General features: G+C 45.9%; 1 protein-coding gene across 1 annotated transcript in view; it reads left to right on the top strand.

The window, feature by feature from the left end:
• LOC119391857 (fatty acid synthase-like) overlaps positions 1-22,510 on the top strand; it is an 88,351-nt gene that overhangs the window by 28,101 nt on the left and 37,740 nt on the right. Inside the window, exons 6-7 of the mRNA XM_049415424.1 lie at positions 10,698-10,927; positions 19,078-19,281. Coding sequence (XP_049271381.1) covers positions 10,698-10,927; positions 19,078-19,281 — 434 coding nt within the window. The remainder of the gene's footprint in view (positions 1-10,697; positions 10,928-19,077; positions 19,282-22,510) is intronic.

Here is a 22,510-nt window from a genome sequence, read left to right as displayed (position 1 = left end):
ACATTCAGGAACATCGGAGCAATGAAACATATTTACGCAGGCTTCTTTTCTGCTAATTTATTTCACTAGGACTAGTTGGAGCTGAAGGCTTAAAGGGGGAATCGTGTTGGCCTGATGGACATGCATCGACGGAGGCGGCACCAGACATGGGGGACGCGCGTAACTGCGGCACTGACGCTCCTGTGTGCTGCAACAGCTAAAGCCTTTGCGGTCAACAGGGAATAAGGAAAGATTTTATCATTTATACTGACAGCCCCAGACGACACCACAGATAAGAAGGTACACAATAGACTTGAAGCGCTGACTGACAAGTGAAATTTTATTGAAACCAGCAAGCCATTTATACCCACTGGTGACCAGAATAAACGTACAAGAAACATGCGCGGACAGAACATTAGTGCCGGCAGACAGAAAATACATGACATTCCAGAATCAAGGTACTTGACTTCTTTTTGGGACAGTGCTACCAAGGGTGGGCTTTAAGCATGCCTTGGAATCATATGTGCCTCCCGTATTTCTCTTGTAAGGGCATCACGGTATTTACCTGTGACATTGTAATCTGTGTACATTCGTTCACAAGCTTCACTGTCATTTTCTCCTGATCGGCAATCTCTGCAATAATTGGCCACATGGCCAGAAGTGGCTGCGCGTGCGACATTGTCATGGTGCTGTTATAATATTTGGTTGAAACATTGTCCGGCTTGTTCCATGTACTGTTTTCCACACGAGAACGGCAGGGAATAAATCACACCTTCACATTCGACAAACTGCTTGACGTGCCAAACTAAACATCCTAGTGATTTGCTATTCCTACAAAAAACATTTTTGCACCTGCTAGCCAATTTTTATGGCGCCGAAAAGACGACTTCCACAACCACACGTTTTCAAATTCTCTTGAGGTTTTATGAAACCCTAATGAAGGTATTCCAAAAGAAATGGCAGGAAGTGGAAGATGGAACCTTGCGATGAAAAAATCCGTAAACATATGCTTCGTATATGCTTCGTGTATATGCTTCGTGCCCTCTGGAGAGGGCCCGAAGCATATACACACGATAGCTAAGGAAATAAGTTCCAGCCTTGAAGAAGGCAAATCCACTTGTCGAAACGTCGGCTCGAGCACCCACCCCCTGTTTACGGATTTTTTTATCTAATGATGTTAGGGCACAGCAACAACTTCTTTTCTCTTTCTTCGTGTGACTGACTCGCGGACGTCTCGAGAACAGAAATCGTGTACCATGCTTGTGAAATTTGACGCATGTTATTTTTCTGACGGTTGTAATGTTCTTGCCATGCTTGTTTCTCGTACGTTTTTTCTGGCCACCAGTGGATATCAATGGCATGCTGGTTTGAATAAAATGTCAGTTGCCACTCAGCGCTCCGTGTGTCTTTTGTGCCTTCTTCTGCGTGGTGTCGCCTGGAGCTGTAAATATAGAAGCTAGAAAGCAACTCACCCAACATATTGTTTTGTGGATTTCATCAATCGCTCTGCCATGCTTTAGAAAGCTGTTTTGATGCCTGGCCATGGAAGCCGCGTTTCGATGGAGGCGAAATGCAAATTGTGCACGTTAAAGAACCCAGGCGCTATAAACTGATCCCGAGTCCCCTACTACGGCGTGCCTCAAGTACTGCCGTGGTTTTGTCTCGTAATGCTCCAGCAGTTGCTATTATTAGGTTTGCATCAAGCAGAATTTTATGACGTATTGGGAAAATGACGTGAACAACTGTAGCAACGCGAAGCTTTCTTTGACTAGCGCGCCATGTGCCTTGCGCGCCATTCGCGCGTTATGTCAGCACGACTCCTTGTTTCGCAACAAGCGGTATATGGTGTTACGAATTGGGTTTTCGCGACGATGAAAGCTGGGAGGCTGGCGTGCCGATGTAGCCGAAGATCGGACTTATCGTTGAGGAGCAGAGCAAGGAGGCAAAACGTTTATAAAAGGGTAACAACGTTTATAGCAGGTATAGCAGGTTATAGCAGGTTATAGCAGGTTATAGCAGGACAGAGCCTGCCAGCACGACCAAGTCGGCTGGGGCGTCTCTCTCAGCAACGGACCAGCCCAGTCTTAAATAGGGGACCAATCCATTGTTGACAGGGTGGCTCTTTGGTCCCAGGTGTGGACAGGGAGGCTCTTTGGTCCCTGGTGTCGAGCAGCCTTTCCATCATCCTCAGGAATGCTGCTTTCCGTAGCTGGGCAGCTTGGAAGAACGACTGGCATCAGTCGACGGGGCCGGCTGGGCGAAAACACCGTTTTCCGAGATTGCAGACAAAGCATGCAGGGGTTGATCCCTGCTTCCACGTAGCAGGCGTTGGCCCTTTTCTTGGTCGCAGGGCAAACGCTGACCGCGATGCCGTGAACTTCCAACGAAGTGCAGGTGTTTGTTCGCTTCCCCGTTCGGTCAGGTGCTCTGGCACAACAATGGCTAGATTCATCGACATGATGTGTAGAAAAAACGCCAGGCCTGCGCTGACACCGCAGCACAGTCACAGCGAAAGCTGGAAGAGCGGCGTTTCTAGCGCCCTTTGTAAGCTCTCTTGGGGTTACAATACAAGTACACTAGAAAGGTACCCACTACGCCATAAATCACAATTTTTGTGAAGTTGGGAAGCACCTATTAAGCCATTATTCGTCATTCCGCGAAGAAACGAGGCACCAGCTACACGTCTGTAAGGCGTTTTGTCCACTTTGTTGACGCCACGACTGATGACGATGAAGAATTATGGCTCAGCCCTTTGTAATGGGTTGGAAGCTTTAAACAGCCACCAATTATGCAATTTGCATTGGGTGACGCCCGGTCGCTATTTCCCTCTCTCGTCATGCTGTATAACATACGTTGACGTGGGGGAGAGACGGGGGGGGGGCGAAGAAATTTACTGAGACCCCGAGGAAATGGATCATGCGCTTATGGGCTTCCTTGGCAACCAATACAAGTGCACATGCGTGGAACCCAGTACGCTATAAATCATTGTAATTTTTTAGAAGTAGGGCAGCAGGCACTGTGCCATTTTTCGTCATTCTACGGAGAGCCGTGGTACCTCCTAAAGGCCCCAACCGCATGCACGCGATTTTCGAGCGACGGCGACGAGCGACAGCGACAAACGGGCTGCGTCGCGATGTCGCGTCGCGACGGGAGCACCCACATGTTCGCGACAAAGTGTCATGGTTGCTAGATTTAAAACTATTGCGTGCACGCAGGTAAATTGCAAAAAAATAATTACAGAGTAGATGAATGGCAGCATGTCAAATTTATTATTGACTTGTGTAAGATAATGAAGTCACGGCAGCATTACGGGATTTTCTTTTTTTTTGCAATGTTTTGTTTAACTGCGACAGTAGTATCTGCTGTGACCTCGAGTGGGCGCACGGAAGCGCACGCTATCTATCTACTACGCATCTACGACGTCTACGACGCTACGACGCACATTAAACTGACATTGCAGCAAGCTACCATCATTGCAGCAAGCTACCACCGAAACATCAAAACGAGCCGTCGATCAAAATTAACGACAAAATACGGCCGCTGCCTCGCTCTCCACGTGAGATGGGGTTGCAAAGAAGGTAGGCTATAACTTGCAATCATTGAAGTACGCGCCGATTGGAAGCATCAAGAGCAAATTGCAACCGAAGCGAGGATCGGTGATGCTGCCATGTTGCCGGAAATCGTCACGCTCACTTCCGGGCGACAAGCGATTTTTTCTAGTTTTCCAGAAAGCTGCGACGCGACAAGCGACGGCGATGGATGGCCCTCCGCGACAGCAAATCATGTCGCTCGTCGCTGTCGCTCGTCGCTGTCGCCCGAAAATCGCGTGCATGCGGTTGGGGCTTAACGCATGTAAGGCATTATGCGCACTTTGTTGATGCTGTGCTTGATGACGACGAAGATTTATGGCAGAGCCCTTTGTAATGGGTTGGAAGCATTCAACAACCTACTCGTTCCGCAATTCGCATTGTGTGACGCCTGGATACAGAATTCGCGTTGTGCGACGCTTGGTGCTTATTTTACTCTTCTACCACGCTATATTGCATATGCTAATGTGGTTCCTTCCCGACATGAAGCCTGTATAGGACCTTTTTGCAAAGCAGTTTCAAGCACCGGCATGGCTCAGAGGTTGAATACTGGGCTCACACGCAGAGGGCCCAGGTTCGAACCTCATTCCATCCTGGAATTTTTTTCTTATTCCGTTTTTTTTTTTTCTTATTTCGAGCGATACTGGTTACGGACACCGGCGGCGGCGGCGGCGGCGGACAACTACGGCGCCAAAAACGGCCGGTGAAATGATCCCATAACAGCTTTCGCTGTAAAAAATTAGCGCAGATTGAACTAAGTCGCACAAGGCTGGGTCAAAGCAGGGCTGGCGCGCACCTAGCTAGAAGCAACGTGAAAGTGACAAAATGAGGCGTTATTGCCTGCTCCTACCGCAGTTTTCTGCTTCCAGCTATCACCAAGCCTGCTGTCGTACTCGTCTGAGGGCGCTAGAGGCCGTCGTACTCTGGTATAAAACTGATATACAGTGAACTCTCACTTGAATGAACTTCAAGAGACCCAATGAAATAGTTCACATAACTGAAAGTTCACTCAATTGAATATTCAGTACAATATGTAACAGCTTTGGCCGCAGCAGAAATCGGGTCAAACGTGTGAAATGCCATTTATTTTGAAAAAAAACCCTGTAATTTTTGTTTGGACTGGAGCCATTGAAGCGCCAAAAGAGGCAACGCTCTCTAGAGAGTCTACGTTTCTGTACATTGCTTGTTGCTATGGCGAAGTCTCGCAACTTTCTAACATAACCTAGAGCCTCGGCTATAGATACAGGATTTGAACCTGCCTCAGCCATTATAACTTCTTCGTCGCACGCTTCTTCTTTCGGTTCGGGACGAACACTGAAAACAATTTCCAAATTTGATAGCTGTGCGCAGGTACTGAAGCGCACGTGGCTCGTTTTTGCCTCCTGCGGGGCCGCTTTGCCTCGGCGGCGCTGCATGCACAAGCGGTGTTGCACCGCCGCCGATGTATGGGTGATTTCGGAGTGGTACGCATCGGCTACGCCAGCGCTGCCGAGCCTAAAGCTTCAGCGAATTTATATAAAAAATTAGCACGGGTTCGCAGATGAACTCGTTGAACTGAAATATTCGTTATTCAGAAGTTCGTTTAACTGAAATATTCTTGCATAACATTGATAGGAAAACCGCCGGGGAATTTCTGAAAGTTCGTTCTTCTGAAATATTCATTACACCGACGATCGTACAAGTGAGAGTTCACTGTAGAGCTTTCAGCGCCAATTAACAACGCAGGACGAAGTAGGGAAACACACACCACGAACGCTCACTGAGGCTCCTAACGTGCGCTCTCATGGTCTTTGGCACTTCCAAATATTACTGCTTCGCAATGCACAAGCGTGTGATACAACATGACATCGGACAAAAATTCGTGGCGCAGCAACATTTGTATGGAGACGAATTACGAGCTTAGCGGTATTCCCGTTTCGCCTGTATACGCCACTCCTCTCGTTAGTCTAGTCATGAGCGGCTGCAGAGGCCACTCCTCCTATGAATCACTCTCTATCTCCGCATCTTCCACTTTTCCACGGTACCGCTTTCGCCGGTTGTAGTAGCGCTCACTGCTGGCGAAGCCTGTCTGCTTGCTCATCCAGCCCGAGCGCGCTGCGCCGTATATCCATCTGCGATTTTCTTTAGTGGTCTGCGCTGCAGCAGTGCCACCACACAGCGCCGAAACACGCGCCACAGCCACTCTCTTTCCCCTTCTCCCCTACCTCCCTTTATTTCTGTAATCTCGTCATTTCCCCCTCACAGCCGGCATATGCGTAAGCCACCCAGAGTCCCCCTTCAGGGAACGCATGCAGAAGGTGCATGCTGAAACAAGAGCACTTTAAAAGAGCGCACTTGCCTCAACACAGCATTGATGTCATGCGGAGCAGTCAGCGAGTAGCAGCCTATGCCGGATGGTTACGAGGTGGATTGACTTCTTTCTGTAAATTTAGTAGTTATGCGCTTGTCGTGGCCGTGCAAGGCATGTTGACCACACTGGCGTGTAATGGGTTGTCCGATGTAACGGTGACACTCAAATTACAGCAGAGATGTCAGTTGTACCGTAACGATGTGCACGCTACGGTGCGATGATAAGCATATCATAAGTAGCGGTAGTCGGCGTATACGAGCAGCGCTTACGGCATATTGACTGTACCTTGCGTATTCAGTGTTTATTACATTGTTATAAATGCCGATAGTAAATACTACCACCACTATTAGCGTTGCCGCGACATGACGCTTGCATAGGGCCTTTTACACGAAAGTGTTTTATGCCGGGGTCCACCACGGCTTCACTGACGTATTTTCGTCACGGATTTGACGTTATAAAATATACACTAACCGATGGCAAAGAAAAGAACTAGAAGAACAAGTTCCGGGGCCGGGAGTCGAACCTGAGACCCCACGCTCCGCAGCGCGCGGCGCGAACCGACTCGGCCACAGACGGCACGTTCTTCAGCATATTCACGGCGAGCTATTTATATACGCCATTTGGCGTTGGTGCTACTCGGAGGTCGATAGCATTTCAGATTGTTTTCGTTATCACTAGCGAGATGGCGCGAATGGCTCGAAGGGCGCACTTTAGAGCTCGTCGCCACGGGCGCGCCTCCACAGGGCGTTGTCGCTCGTGCGCGCTCGCCCATTTCATGATGGGAGGAGGGGGGGGAGTGTTTGTACGTCTTCTGCTCTCACCGCAAGTTTGCGCTGAAGTTGCAGAGAGCACGAATGTCACTTCGCTCACCGTAGCGGCCGCTTTCGTGAAATGCGCGTGCTGCTCACACACAAATGAGTTACAACTTTGACGGTTAATTCGCGCTTATCCTGTGTATACTTGTGCTTTCATTTCGTGCGTCCTCCTTTGTGTGTGAGCAGCGCGCTTTAACTATCGAGCTGTGAAAGTTGTTCGTTCGCGCTCATGCTGTGCGTGTTCTTTCCTTGCGTTCTTTCTGCTCGAGCCGCGCGCTGCGAGTTTCGAGCTGCTTGCCGTTCTTCGCGTGACATTACAATTTGTTGCTATAGCACTCAATCGTTCGCCCTTGTGCTGAAACAATGCACAACAAAAGCTCACGTCTGAGAAGGCACGTTTCACTTTCCTGTTATACCTATTTATTCCTATGACGGAAGGATGAGCCATATTATTTCCTAAGCATTTTAAAGCACTGGCGTAGCTCTATGATAGAATATTTGACTGTCACGCAGAATGCCTGGGTTTGATTCCTGCTGAAACTGTAATTTTTATTTATCTTGTCGAGATTTTTCGCTCACTGACAACATCGCCAATGCCGGCATCGCAATTTCTCTTACACAGGCTCCTTAACGCTATCGCGTTGGGATTTCCAAAGTGTATTCTCGCAGACCCACGGTTGATTGATATAGACTGTCAACCACTTGTTGTGCACGCCCGTATGCCACGGGCCGTGTTATGCTAGTATGTGCCACACGTGATTCGTGGAAAGGGTTTCATGACGTCCTCGACAAGCGAGTCACCCTATTCAAGACATCAACTGTGTATCGCGTTCGTAATGCACTCATATCCTCGTTTGCCAATTTTGGTATACACAAAGCTAAAGAGACTACCTCGAGAGCGCCCAGTTGTAGGTGGCTACATAGATAGATAGACAGATAGAAAGAAAGAAACGGTCAAAATGACTTTCGTTCACTAAGAAATGCTTCGCATTTAATAACGAAAGAGCGGGTCATAATCGCGACAGCTTAGGCATCACTACGACAACTTCGAGGGGAGATTTCGCCTGCAGATTTATATTGACCCTGAAAAGCACACATATGTGTTCTTCGAGATTATCTGTGGTCCGTCGGCAAAATAGCAAGTTACGCAACCGTCAAACAAACATGCATATGGGGACTTTTATTTCCTGCAATGAATGAAAACTTCTTGTACAGGGAATGTAGCTGGATCTCCTTTGCACACCTGCTTTCTCTTCTCCTCCTCCACGTTCAAGGTTGCGGAAGTGTGAGCAATGTGCACATACACACGGTGCTAAGGACGACAGTTGGCCCTCACACAGACAAGAGCCTTTGCTGAAACATTAGCTCGAGCGACATTCCCTGTTCAACTATTTATCATCAGTAGTAAGGAAAGCCGAGCTAGTTGGTGCGAATGCATTGTGTGGTTTCGTGTGGACGTAGAAGATCTCTACTATTTGCTGCCACAGGACCAGTTGATGCAGTACGTTAAGGAAACTGTCACTCAAGACAATGATGAGGTCGCCTTCAGAAAGGTTTCCGGGATGCCTATCGAATCGTTTTCGCAACACATTTGTTGGTTTTAGCGGTCAAATGTTCATTCAGAAGTCAGGAGATTCCACTGGGTCGAAGGTTGCTCCGGTTTTAAGCTGCAATTTCTTAGCTAAGTTGCACCAGAAAATTGAAGGGAAGTTACCTGGTAGCGTAAAAAGAATGTTCCGTTTAGTTGACGATTATATGGTTCTTGGCAGCTGTTCACAGTTGGACACCCTTAAATGTAAAGCGTTATCTTGCTTCAAGAAGCATGGTGATGGTTTGAATTTCAAATGTGAGCTGCCTACGGGTTACAGTTACATATGTAACACGTGTTACATATATGCACCAAGTTCTGAAAAACCTATTTTCAATTTCAAATCTTCCCAACCAAAATTAGTTAACAGCCGCATTGATGTTTCCTCTTTTAAGTCGGCACTGTCGAAAACGTGCCATTAATTGATAAGGCAGAGTCTTAAAGGCCAGGTTTGCTTGATTGGCGCAAGCAAGTTTCGCGGCCTCGCCATTGGATAATTGATCCAACGATGACGCCAACCGCTCATACTCTTATGATATCAATATATTGCTACATGTAGGCTACATGAAAGGCTCAATCGTCTATCCTTGATGTTTGCTGTCCATAAATGCGACAGTACCATCATGTCTTTAAAACTATTTGAGCAGTCGGATTCACACCAAGGGGCAGGCAGTCAGACAAGATCTTTCTTGGGTAGCTAAGTTTATTGACGCACCATTGAGTCTGCCGAATGAATGTCTTACGACAGGATAACCGTATCTGTCACAGAATGTGTAAGTCGCATTGTACAAATCTGAACCTGTGTGGCACTCTAGGTCCTCTTTCGTCTGCGCAATTCTAATGTGTGCTTCTATGTCGTCCGTACTTTATCTTGCGTTGTACAAGTCAAATGAAAGGTGAATTACTGAATCACAATTCTTGATTGACGTGGGAAAAAACCATGTCAACACCACATTGAGTGGTTCTTCTTTATGTTATGTGCAATGCTTTATGAGCAAATTGGGCTCTAGAAAGAACAAAACTTTAAGAGTCACGTTCTTGCACAGGCAAGCTAGAAAATGCGCAGATTTCTACAAAACGAACGTCAACGCAAAAAAAAGGAAGGAGCCCTTCCTGCGAAACATTAAAAAAATTTGCTGCATTCTGTACTGACACGACCTTTCGATATGCAATAAGAATAGTCTTTGTTACTATACATGCGAAATAATATTGCACAGAGTAGAGGAGAGAGAACTAAATAACAGGCTTACAGAAACTTGAAATCGCTGGTTCTTCGCTTTATGTCGAAAAAGCTCCACTATTTTTCGATATATAACGCACGCGTAGCCATTTCTTATTAGGAGCAAAACAAGTGACTGTTATTGTAAGCACTGCGCCGCGACGTAATAAAACAAATTTTAGACATGCGACCTTTTAAAGATCATGGACGGGTTCAATGTAACCATAATCGATAACCTATTCTCGTAGCTATAAATTTTATGTTATTAAACAGACCCCGATTAGAGGCCTTGTATCCATCAAGCAATGTCTTAGAGTGAAAAGAAAATGCAGCGTAATTGTTTGTCCCAAATTTGTTCAAGTTTGACTTGCCCACGTTAGTACGAATGAGAAAGCTTCGGGCTGTCGGTCTGTATTTCTTCTTTGATGTGAATCTGTCAGGAATTTTGAAGTTCGCATATTATGCTTATTAGGGACTGTATAATAATACTGTAACAGCAGTGATTTACAGTAAGTACTCCCATTCGCGCCTTAGAGAGGATTGTCTTTAAATGCACACTACTTCGCTAACACAAACCAGCATTTCTGCGCATTACGTATCTGTTTGCTCGTAATACTTAAGGACCTAATAAAAGCAAGCCGGAGTCCTTAGCTCTTTCCTTAGAGATATTGCGAAAGCCTTTCACCTTCATTGTCCCTTCATTGAACCGTTATTTTAGTGTTCTCCTTGCCCATGACTGAATCATCAATAGCAACTTATTGTTCTTCTTCTCAGTTGATCGTATTGATCCCCCTCCCCTCAAGTTTTCTGCATCGCACGAGGTGTCGCACTGTCTGCGGTGAAAACACGCGATGACGTCGTTATGCATCACTATGAAGTCACAAGATCACGTCACATCTTGATGTCCGCTCTCACTTCTCGCCCGAAAGAGCGCAGGTGCGCTCTCTGTACCGCGCGCGCCATTTTCAGGGTCAGCATCTGATGTGGCACTTGAGGCTGTTAGATCAATATTTAAACTGTCTAAGTCATCGTGGAGGCGCAAAAACAATAATGACTGTTCAACCTTCTGTTGCATAACACTTTAACATGTGTTACTACGCTTCCAAGAATTGCTGGTGCATAAAAATACTCTCGCATATCTTGCTACTCTGTTTTCCAGGTCTAACGTGGGAGGAGGCCACAAAACGGTGTCCAGACGGCGTGCAGCCCGCTTGTCACAACGCAGAGGATTCTGTCACGGTGTCCGGGGCAGTGGATGCAGTAGCCAAGTGGGTCGAAGAGCTAACAGCTGAAGGCGTGATTGTGCGTGAGGTGAACAGCGCAGGTGTCGCCTTTCACAGCAAATACATGGAGAGCATCAGACCAGCCTTCGTTGAGGCCATGCAAAAGGTGCTGCTTTTCTCTGCTTTTCCATTCAGACTCATTCAGACTTTATTCAAGACAATTTACAATTGTATTAGGAGACGCAGAAAAAGGCCCGAAAGGTGCCTGATTAGGCTACGTGGCCCAGGCAGCTGCAGCAGTGCGATATCTGTCATTCACATCTAGATAACTGCAAAAACACATGTATGGTACAATACAAGAACAATAAAGAAAGCTACTCTTTTCGCTTTGCGAGGAAAAAAGAACAGAAAAATGACAAGCAACAAACAGAAGTACACATGTGGCAGTATCTGTTTAAAAATATTGTACGATATACATTATAGAGGATTTAACAACACATCAAATACATAACTTAGCAGAAAAACCTACAACTCATGAAATAATAATTCTTTTACTGCTTTTTTAAATTGTGTTTGGGAGATTCTATTTTGCAGTAGGCTTATTATCCCTGGGTATTTGTTTAACATGGCTGTTATAATGTTGCCAATTTTTGGAAACCGTACTTTGTTCGTGGTCGCGTTTTGACTATTTTGTTTTTACGTAGTTTTATAGGAGGTTTACTTGATCTGATATTTTCCCTCGAAAGCGTTCTACTACTTTTATATTGGCGCATTATCTCCAGCGACAACTTTACTTTAAGCAGCTGCTTTATCGGCAATATGTTATAGCAGCTGAAATAAGGAGTTGCACTCACAGCGTATGGGATGTTTCCAACTGCTTGTATTGCCCGCTTTTGCAACGATAAAAGTGAACTTAAGTTCGTCTCAGTGGTTGTAGACCACATCAGAGAGGCGTATGTGAGACGTGAATGTATAAGGGCATAGTAAACCGGTCGTTTAGCGTCAGGTGGTAGAAAGGGCCCTAATTTATTTAATAACCCGATTGCTTTAGAGACATTATTCCTTAGTGAGTCCACGGGCGGTGTCCACGAAAGGTTCTCGTGAAATACAACCCGTAGGAATCTGATGGTTGATGTCTGTTGTAGTAGTGTTCCCTGAAATGTCAGCTGCGGGGTTTGTAGATACGCCGTTCCCTTAGCTTTGAATAAGACGTATTGGGTTTTCTTTGTATTAAGTTGAAGTTTGTTAGCGTCCAACCACAATCTAAGTTTTTCGAACCATGTATTCGCCGCCATAAAAATGTCATCTAAATGAATCCCAGGAAAAAAAATGTTCGTGTCATCCGCATATAGTACTACATGTGTACGTCCTTCAATATTAAAAATATCATTTATATAAAGCGAAAACATTACCGAGTCAAGATTGGACCCCTGCGGTACTCCATATATTATGGGGTTAGTTTCCGATTCAAAGTTGTTGATGATTGTGTACTGTCACCATATGGAGTCATATGGCTGTTGCCATCTTGCGTAGGTGATTTTGCCTGCACGTTTTATGCCACATAGAAAAAATATCATAATATGAAAGAGCATAAATCATGCGTAAAAATGTATGCGGTGCTTATACTTACATGACATCCCTTACTTGCTAATCCTCTCCTGTCTTGCGCCTGCACTAATGCTTACTGACTTTATATCATAGCTTAGCACACATGCAGATAATGCAAAATTAACGTACACATGTCAATGGTCATCTGACAGTGTAAATTGATTGAGGACTGTGGCATGCTTTAGTGTTTTTGTGTGTGTTTTTAGCTTACTTTTCCATTTACACTTCTATGGAAATTTTCATGTGTTTTTAGTTAAAAGTCGGCGCGTCGCCTTTATGCCGCAGACATTGAGCTACATAATATGTGTCAGGACGTGTATGCAATAGCAAAACAGCCATTTGGGCTAGTTGGTAACGGTTCATATCTTAAAGCAAATAGGCGCACTATGGGAACAAGGACAAAAGGAAGGAACAGACGACACAAAGCGCACACTCGCAACTGAAGGTTTATTGAAAGAGTACACATAAATACGTTACAAAAAAAGAAGCACGTGGTGCAAATTTCCTCGCCTAAACAAAACAAAACGAGATGAGTATCCCCTTAACAGATCATGAAGGCGCATGCGTCTGTACACAAAGGAAGTTCGAAGAACACCGGACTAAAGAAAATTCAAACTGCGTGGGGAGGGGGGGTGGCGGAGGAGAGGGGAAGGCAGACAAGTTTAATGCAGTGTGTTGATCAAATATGAATATTCTATCTCTGTTATGGCGATAGAAGGGTGGCTGACGCATCTATCCCCGCATCTCTTTATGTGAAAAGCTTCAATTAGTTCGCGCGTGGTTTTATCTCGATACCTAGATAGAACCATCGCGTCAACGAGAAAAGGTGAGCATCCGCACGTGGTGCAGTGCTGGGACAAGTGGGCACCCTCCCCTGACGCCACGGCTCTGTTGTGCTCCTGGAGGCGGATATTTAAGCAACGGCCAGTTTGGCCAACGTATACACGGCCACATGACAGTGGTATGAGGTACACGACACATGTTGCGCATTGAACAAAAGGCGAGGTGTGTTTAACCTGGCACTTCTTATTTTCTATGCACTTCGCTTTTGCTGCTATCCTTCTGTCTATTCTACCGCATACTTTATTGAGTTTATTTGGAGCCGAAAAAACAACTTGTACATCGAAACGAGTACAAGTTACTACTCAATGCCTTTCGACGACCTGTTAAAAAGTGTCCGGTTATGCATTACTAATGAAAATGACGAGATCAAGTTCCGTAACTCCTGTGGTCTGTCGGTGAGCACCTTTTTGGAAATATTGTCCGTTTACTTACAATCCACCTTTGTGGAATGGAAAGGCAAATTCTACCGACAAAAAACAGGTGTTTGCATCGGATCTAAAGTTGCCCCTGTCCTCAGTAGCATTTATCTGGGCGGAATCGACAAAAAAATTAATGAAAATTTGGGAGAGGCAGCAACAAAGGTTGTTAGATATGTAGATGATTTTCTCGTGTTCGTCAATCCTGGGTGTTTGGAACAGAAGGTTTCTGATGTTTTGAAACTGTTTAAAGAATACGGTCGCGGGTTACATTTCACTGTAGAACTACCGAAAGACAAACAATTACAGTTTTTAGATTTAAGGCTGACGGCTGGGGGTAACCATGTATGCTGGTCGTACTTTCCCCGTTCAAAGAAGCCGATACTGAACTTTAATTCAGGACATTCGAAAATTGTGAAAATGGGAATTGCAGCGTCCTGCTTCCGAGCAGCGCTAACCAAAACGTGTCCCGACAAGATAACGACAAGTTTCGGCCACCAACTACAAAGGCTAAAAGAAGCTGGTTTCCCGCAGACAGTCACACGCAAAGTGACCCAGAAGCTATTAAAATGCGTTAAATCAGGTTGGGAGGCACGAGAAAAAGCAAATGAAAAGCTGCGCACGTCGAAATCCGCAGTGATCCCGTACATACATAAAATGTCTCATGGTTTAAAAAACGTGGCTAATCGTTTCGATGTACAAGTTGTTTTTTCGGCTCCAAATAAACTCAATAAAGTATGCGGTAGAATAGACAGAAGGATAGCAGCAAAAGCGAAGTGCATAGAAAATAAGAAGTGCCAGGTTAAACACACCTCGCCTTTTGTTCAATGCGCAACATGTGTCGTGTACCTCATACCACTGTCATGTGGCCGTGTATACGTTGGCCAAACTGGCCGTTGCTTAAATATCCGCCTCCAGGAGCACAACAGAGCCGTGGCGTCAGGGGAGGGTGCCCACTTGTCCCAGCACTGCACCACGTGCGGATGCTCACCTTTTCTCGTTGACGCGATGGTTCTATCTAGGTATCGAGATAAAACCACGCGCGAACTAATTGAAGCTTTTCACATAAAGAGATGCGGGGATAGATGCGTCAGCCACCCTTCTATCGCCATAACAGAGATAGAATATTCATATTTGATCAACACACTGCATTAAACTTGTCTGCCTTCCCCTCTCCTCCGCCCCCCCCCCCTCCGCACGCAGTTTGAATTTTCTTTAGTCCGGTGTTCTTCGAACTTCCTTTGTGTACAGACGCATGCGCCTTCATGATCTGTTAAGGGGATACTCATCTCGTTTTGTTTTGTTTAGGCGAGGAAAATTGCACCACGTGCCCCTTTTTTTGTAACGTATTTATGTGTACTCCTTCAATAAACCTTCAGTTGCGAGTGTGCGCTTTGTGTCGTCGGTTCCTTCCTTTTGTCCTTGTTCCCATAGTGCGCCTATTTGCTTTAAGATGTGTATGCAATACTAATTACTCCTTAACTTTTTTGAAATTAATTTCAGGCTACTGCACTAACTTTATCCTCTTAGCAAGTCAGTAGTACTTTCCCTCTTGTTCTCAAGCCGACTTCTCTTATCCTTGTCATTAAAGCCCATTTTAAGTGTTTGGGGCCGAGACACTTTGTGTGTAATTTTGTTGGGTTGCCCGAAAACGCCACGGTGACCACCCGTAGTGGCTCCAATGAAAATGCCACTGGAAACAAAGAAGTGGAAAAAAACAGATTCGTTTGTTGTTCGGAACTGACGTTCTTTTGCTGACGTGTAACACTTCGAAACATGTACATGCAATATTTTATGGTGACCTCTCTACATATGACTCAACCCCATCAAGGCTTGACAAATCGCATTGTAGAATACGGGTTTTTGTTAAGGCCTGAGTTAACGAAAGAAAACTGTTGCCCTTTCTAGGAGCCAGGCATCTGGAGGCTAGCGTGCAAGTGCAAAGTTAGCCGCATCTGCGGGATGATAACCTAACGAACAAGACCATTTGAAATGCAGGGACCACCATGTAAATTGTCTCATGGAGTACATGTAACAGTGCCAGGACAAGGGTGCTCTTCGAAGTTTGTGGAAACATGCAAAAGTAGCATGCCGAAACCAGGGAAGACCCCATTATTAGAAAATAAACTCGCCGTTTCCTTTACGCACTCTCAACAAAATCGTGAAGTATGTTTAGTGTAAAGGCTTCGCAAGCTTGCTGACGACAAGAACTTACTTCTCGTCACTCCCATAAGCTTCCGGCACCAGGTAGGTAGGTAAACAACTTTATTAATTCATGAGAGAATCATGTGAGGGGCGAGGGGAGAAAGGAATGAGGCTGTTGCAAGCATCAGCGGGCCGTTTCACACTAACTGAAACGGGCATCAGATACACGCCCCAAAGGACTCTCAAAATAGACATTGGCTTGGAACAGTGCTAAAACCTTAAGACGACGCCCATATCTCGCAACATGCACCCTATACACCACACACACGGACGAGCAGATGGGCCACACGAGGTTTCAAGCAAATAAGGCTGGTAAGTGGACAAGGCGGAAATACCAAACCAACCGGCCTTTCCATTAGCCGTTGTAAATCACGAAGGACGGCACATGTCGGGAGCGTCGATAAATCCGGCTAATTCAGAGGTGGCGGAAGAAGCGGCCATAGCCTTGGCTGTCGCTACCACCAGTACCATAATTATAAGCGACTCCATATCTGCCGTTCGAAATTTCGCACGGGTTCGAATATACCCTAGCATTAACTCCATTCGAAATCACAATGGTAACAACTGCATTATCCCAATCATCTGAGCTCCGGCCCACAACTCTAATCGCGGTAATGAGGCCATCATAACCAGGCTCGTTCATCGTCCCAGCTGGAGTCTATTCACCTACTGGAAACGAGGGTACCGGAGCCGGAAGCGCGGGGCGGTCGGCGCCATGGTAACATACAAGAGATAGTATCGTCTAGCCAGACTAGTCTATCTCCCAGTGCACAAAACGCTTACAAAGTCAACGGAAATTCTTTGGAGGCAACTCTAAACGAACACCTTGGAACCGAATTTCTTCTACCAAGCAGTAACCTCTCAGTATACTCCACCCATTGTTAACTCTGCCAAAAAGACAACACAGATCTCTACCAAATTCTCTGGGGCGGCCCCCAAACGCAGGAAGTCAGTTACCGCCACCGTTCGCATACCGACGCCACTCAGCAGTCGGAGCGCACGCTGTTTAGCTCTGACTCGGAAGCACACGTCTGGGTCACGAAACGGGCATACGCAACCGCCCGCGCACAATACCTCCTGGCCAGCTGACCAAGGTGGACTCTCGTACGCTGAACTTAAGCTCCATATATATGTTTCTAAATAATTATTTTTCCTACTCCTGACCATTGTTATCTAACTCATAGAAAGTGACTTTAGGTTACTGCATTAGTTCAGCACGGTACCTTAACCAGCGCGCTAGTACTCTAAAAAATTATGAAGTTTGGCACTAGAAAAAGGTTAAGCTTCAAGGAAACGTTTTGCATGAGAAAACTTGCTGTGAATGCAGGGTAACTGCAGCTTAGTGTAATTAATGTATCCGATGCCCGTATCGCGCGGGTATAAAGATGAAGTGTTTTCACAAAGTCGACCACAAAATATCCGCAGCAACATGACTAAAGGCAGGGCTCTGGCGCCATATTTAAATATATATGGCGTGTGGTGGTAAAACAAACATAACTAAAATACCGCGCACCATGCTTATCATTTTTTTTTGCTTCTCTATATTACAGCTATCGGGTTCGTTTCTTAGCCACCCGTGTCATTTCCACCGTGATGAGGTGCAGAAATGATCCAGTATTCATATTTATACGCACGTTATGAACCCCAGATGGTCAAACTATAGTCAAGCATAGATGGTCAAGCATAGATGGTCAAGCATAATTGCCGTATATGGGACTACGCCGACGCACACGAGGCTCAGCAGGTGGCAGCGCACCACAAAAAGTTACTCTTTGGTGCTGATTTAGGGCCGGTGGAGTCATTGTTCCGTATTTTTTGAAAACGACGTTGCTGAGGTCATCGCCGTAAACAGCCAGCGGTACCGAACAACCATAACCGATTTCTTCTGGCACAATTTGAACGAAATGGACGGAGACGATGTGTGAGTCCAGCATGACGGCGCTACGTGCAAGAAACCGGACGCTGCGGTGGATATTCTGCATCAAGGTGTTTTAGGGCGTGGTTACCACTAGACTTTTTCTAGGGGGGTTCCTGAAGGCGTAGGTGTGTGCCAATAAGCCACAAACGACCGATGCAAGTCAACATAATCCATGCCATCTCTCAAATTCAGCCGGATCTATGCGACAGAGTCATTGATTATTACTATTTAAAGTTAATATTTACTCGTCTCCCGAAGACCTGCATGATAAATAAGAATAGTTCAGCGCTCCTTTTTTTTGCTATTATGCAGATATTTCAGAAATAACGCTGTTCTTGCAGAAAATAATTGTTTTGCTGTCATAAGCAGCAGCTGCTTCGCATTAACCATTGATATTCGTCGTTAACCATTGACATTCGCCGTAACGTATTAAAGAAGTCATTGTAGATTCCTTCCGGCTTAATGAACAAGGCAATACATTTTACACGTTAGACAGTCGCTGGCAAATACCCAAATGGACAGCTAAACCAAAGCTACTTGTAGGGCAGACCTGTGCTTTTCAACTCAAGTGAAACGCAAACACATCAGTAGTGGAAAGCGCAGCCTCCATTTGTCGAAAACTGATCTATGGGTGAAAGGTGTCCACTCTTTGCACAGAGGCTTAATAGTGGGTGCCCGCGTACTTTCTAGGATATACACGACTAAGGGCCATAGTTAAAACGTGATTACAGTCAGCGAAGACACTTTACGACACATTGACGTGCGTCTTTTATCGACCGATATCTTCAGCACAATTGTTACCCAGTAATCGCCGTTGTTGGAAACCAGACAATCCAATATGCTTCTCGATGTTAACGATACTCTCATAAAAACATACTAAGTGAATGCTCGATCTGACACCTCCTTCAAGTGATTTCACCGAATTTAATCCTTTACGAGTCTGCCAGCACGGACTTATTGTAGTTTTACTGAAGTTATAAAAATTGGCGCGGTTAGGTAGCATCAATACTTTTTAAAAAGGCATAGGACATATCAGGATATGTGAGAGGACACATCAGGACATATCAGGACATGTGAAAATTCACTGTGTACCATGTAGTGTGGTTGGAGTACTTCAGTGTAGCATGAATTGGGCAAACTGCACGAAATTGACAAAGTCCAGACAGTTTGCCGCCGAAAGTGTAATACTCAAATTTCCATCACCTAATCCGCAGACCGGTAATGCAAAGAATAAGTGCGCCGGCCTACCGCTTCCTTGTGACAGAATGCCGCTAAAGAGCAGCTTCGTATCTGTCGAGGGCAACATTTTCTTTTGTCCTCTAACAGATAATTACGGAACCAAAGCGACGCAGCAAACGTTGGTTGAGCTCTTCACTACCACCACACCGCTGGCAAGATCCTCTGGCCGAGAGGTTCACACCAGAGTATCACGTAAACAATATTGCATCGCCAGTGCTTTTCTTCGAAGCTCTGCAACACGTTCCCGAGGACGCCATCTTGATTGAGGTTGCACCGCACTGCCTTTTGCAGGTGAGTCAGCACGTTTCTTTTATTCCGTCAACCATCTACTCGACTATGACATAACTGCTCATGGATTAAGAAGTCGTGCTTCAGTGTGCTGGCATGTACGTGGCAATCGGAGTACAGGGGGATGGAAAGAAACGCGAACAGCGCGGCGCGCTGTTTTCATCACGCTCTGACCTTGGTCGCAATAAAAAGAAGCTATAGTCGGGTACAACTTTAGAAAAAAGGAGAGGCCCCGCCCATATGACCGAAGCGCGGCAGCCGATTGCCTCCGCGGCAAAGAAATAGTCCCGCTTCTTCTCCTTGAGCGGAGGCACCGGCCGTCCGGCTCGTGACGTCAGTATAGAGCGCGCGCCCATTGGTGGAAGCGCGTGTGCATCCGCCTTTGAGGTGCAAATGCCGCTTTTTTCTAAAGTTGTACCCGACTATAGATGGTTTTTCATTGTATCATGGATGACGCTAGTAACATTTTATCACCATCCCGGCTACAACCGAATGAAAAAAAAATTGGCCGTGTATCTGCGTGCTGCGCTGCAAATGCCGTGTAAAGACGATAGAGGAGGCGCTGCGTCGACGCTGCGTGAGATATGGACGCCATCTGGCAATACATCGGGAAACATGAGCTTGTTCAGACGGTTTCCTTCTTCCGTGGCAGAGTGCATTCGTCGGCGCGCATAGCATGGTATTTTCAGCCCAGCCGCAGCTTCAGAAACTTGGGTCTTTAGAAATATGTATCTATGTATTTTCTATTAAAGGAACACACCACCTAATACTTACCTAGTGATGTTGCGCCTCAGATATGCGTAATATTTACTTTTTGGTCGGCAACGTTCACAAGTATGGGCAGCCGTACCAGTTCAAGATGGGTGGGCGGTAAGCAAGTGGCTCAACTTTGGCCGGGTGGCTGAATCGGGTGACAGACAGACAAACAGAAAGATAGACAGACAGGCAGGCCAACATTTCTGCGTTTAAGTTCCCCAAGAAAGACTATCGTCTTTAATAAATGCGGAACATCAATTATTGTAGATGCTGCATGTTCGCGTTTCCATCCATCCCCACTGTACAGCCGTCAGCACGCTTAACTCGAACGCTCCGCCGCGTGGCCTCGACCTGCTTCGACTGACGCTAGCGCCGCCAGGCGTTGGACATGGTGTGTTTGGTGCAGGTAACGATAGTTGGAGCGCGGGTTGATTTCACTACGGAATTTCTGTCTCACTTCTACCTGACCGGCGGGTCGAATACGCTCATTCGGCATGTCCGTTTTCGGCACGTTTTGCTAGTGGCTACTTTCCCACCCGCGCCCATAAAATTCGTCACCGTATTCTTATTACGGAAATGAACCATTGCGTGCGGTAGTCCACGCACTTTTCAAGTTTCAAATAGGAGATGCCGCTCCAAAGAAATGATATATTGGAAAAGTAGAGCAAACGCACGTTAATGACGTTTGCGAAGTTGCACAATAAATAAATCTGACATGCGGTGGTGTAGTTTACGCACGCAATGATTCATTGCCGAGATAAGCATACGCCAACGAATTTCATGGGCGCGCGTAAAAACGCAGCCACGACCGAAACGTGCCGAAAACGGACCTGCCAAGTGAGTGTATTCGACCCGCCGGTCAGGCAGAAGTGAAACAAAAATTTACTTGTGAAATCGACCCGCAGCTCCATCTCTCGTTAGCTGCAGCAAACATACCGTGTCCAAAGCTTGACGGCGCTGGCGTCAGTCGAAACGGGTTGAGGCCACGCGGCGGAGCGTTCGAGTTAAGCGTGCCGACTGCTGTACATTCGATCGAAAAACTTGTAGTGCCTTCAGACAAAATCTACATTGACGTCCTAAAATCTACCTAATATCTTTCTTACGAAGATGAGGAGGTCATTCTTTCCACATTTCCGTTTATTTCACATAGATTGCTCGACGCCGCGGCATTCTTTCGACCTGACTGCTTGTCTGACGCTGTTTTATGTCCAATATATACGCGCGTTCAGCATTTTCTAGAAAACGCCCTTCTGTTAAATTTTGCTCCTACATGTCGTTCCTGATTGGTGAAGCTGAGCACGAACTTACTTTGCATTTCCACATATGTAGAGAAGTGTTACGGTCCTTAGAGCAAACAATCTCCGTATACAGCATTTCTGAGAATCACTGAAAAGCCACAACACACCACTCAGCGCCGCCGTTGCTCATGTTTTTTATCAGTGTGACGCCCATTGCAGGGCCATGCCCGTTAAAGAGATATTCGCATCAAGTATTCAAACACTGAATAAAGTCATTGTTTTTGTGTTCAAATTATTCTCGAGTGGTGGTTATGCGTCTGAGCACTGTAGTATTATTACAGCGGATTGCGAAAAATGTAAGGCAGATGTTTACCGATTATTTTGTTGCGTCACTGTAGTGCACTGCCAAGAGAGCCGCGCGCTTGTTGAAGAATCTGGAACTATGGCCGTGCATGCGCTTAACTGAAGGATAATATTTCTGCCAAGTTACCGAGCTCAAATACCCCGAAACGTCGATCAGCGGATTTGTAGCGAACTGTGTATTGCATATTCATGAGCACATTTCACACTCGATTTAATGACTTGATGACCACGCTTGAATTATTTAGTTAAATCGGGAAGTTGATCAAATGGAGAAAGAGATTGTCAGGTGTCTAGAAATTTAAAATTTTAAGGTAGGGACACCGAAATGTCACCGCCGCACTGCATTTTCCGCTAACCCACGCCAGACGTGTGAGAAGTGCGCAAGGGCCGACCATAGACGCCGCGGATGTGGAGCCTGATAGTATGAATGCGAAACACCTAAGAGCACACAAAGCTGGCCAAGCGAAACATGAAATTAAATTCCTCTGGATAGCTGGACATTCCAACATTCTTGGTAACACAGCAACAGAGGACCCAGCATGAAAAGCACATCCTCAAATTGTTATGGCTTCTCTACAAATATCGAAAAACGAATGGCGCGCTTTATAAAGGTAATTTTTTCCAAATCTGTAAAAATATGTGGTTTTACCACCACATATTTTTACGACTAGTGCTTATCACTGGCAAATCAAAATGAAGTAAACGAAGGTTGCCGAGGCATCCCTCCATGAAGTGGCCAGAGGAGTCGACGTGGTGTGTCTGTGCTATTGTCTCGCCTGATTCGGTAGAAGACTCGGGGGGACGAAGGTGCAGACGAATGTACTTGCTGCTTCTTGCGCAAATGACTCGGAGGACCCATGTGGCAGATGACCGTC

The sequence above is a fragment of the Rhipicephalus sanguineus genome, chromosome 4, assembly GCF_013339695.2.
Source record: "Rhipicephalus sanguineus isolate Rsan-2018 chromosome 4, BIME_Rsan_1.4, whole genome shotgun sequence".
NCBI classification, from domain to species: domain Eukaryota; kingdom Metazoa; phylum Arthropoda; class Arachnida; order Ixodida; family Ixodidae; genus Rhipicephalus; species Rhipicephalus sanguineus.
This window is presented reverse-complemented; position numbering and strand designations above follow the sequence as displayed.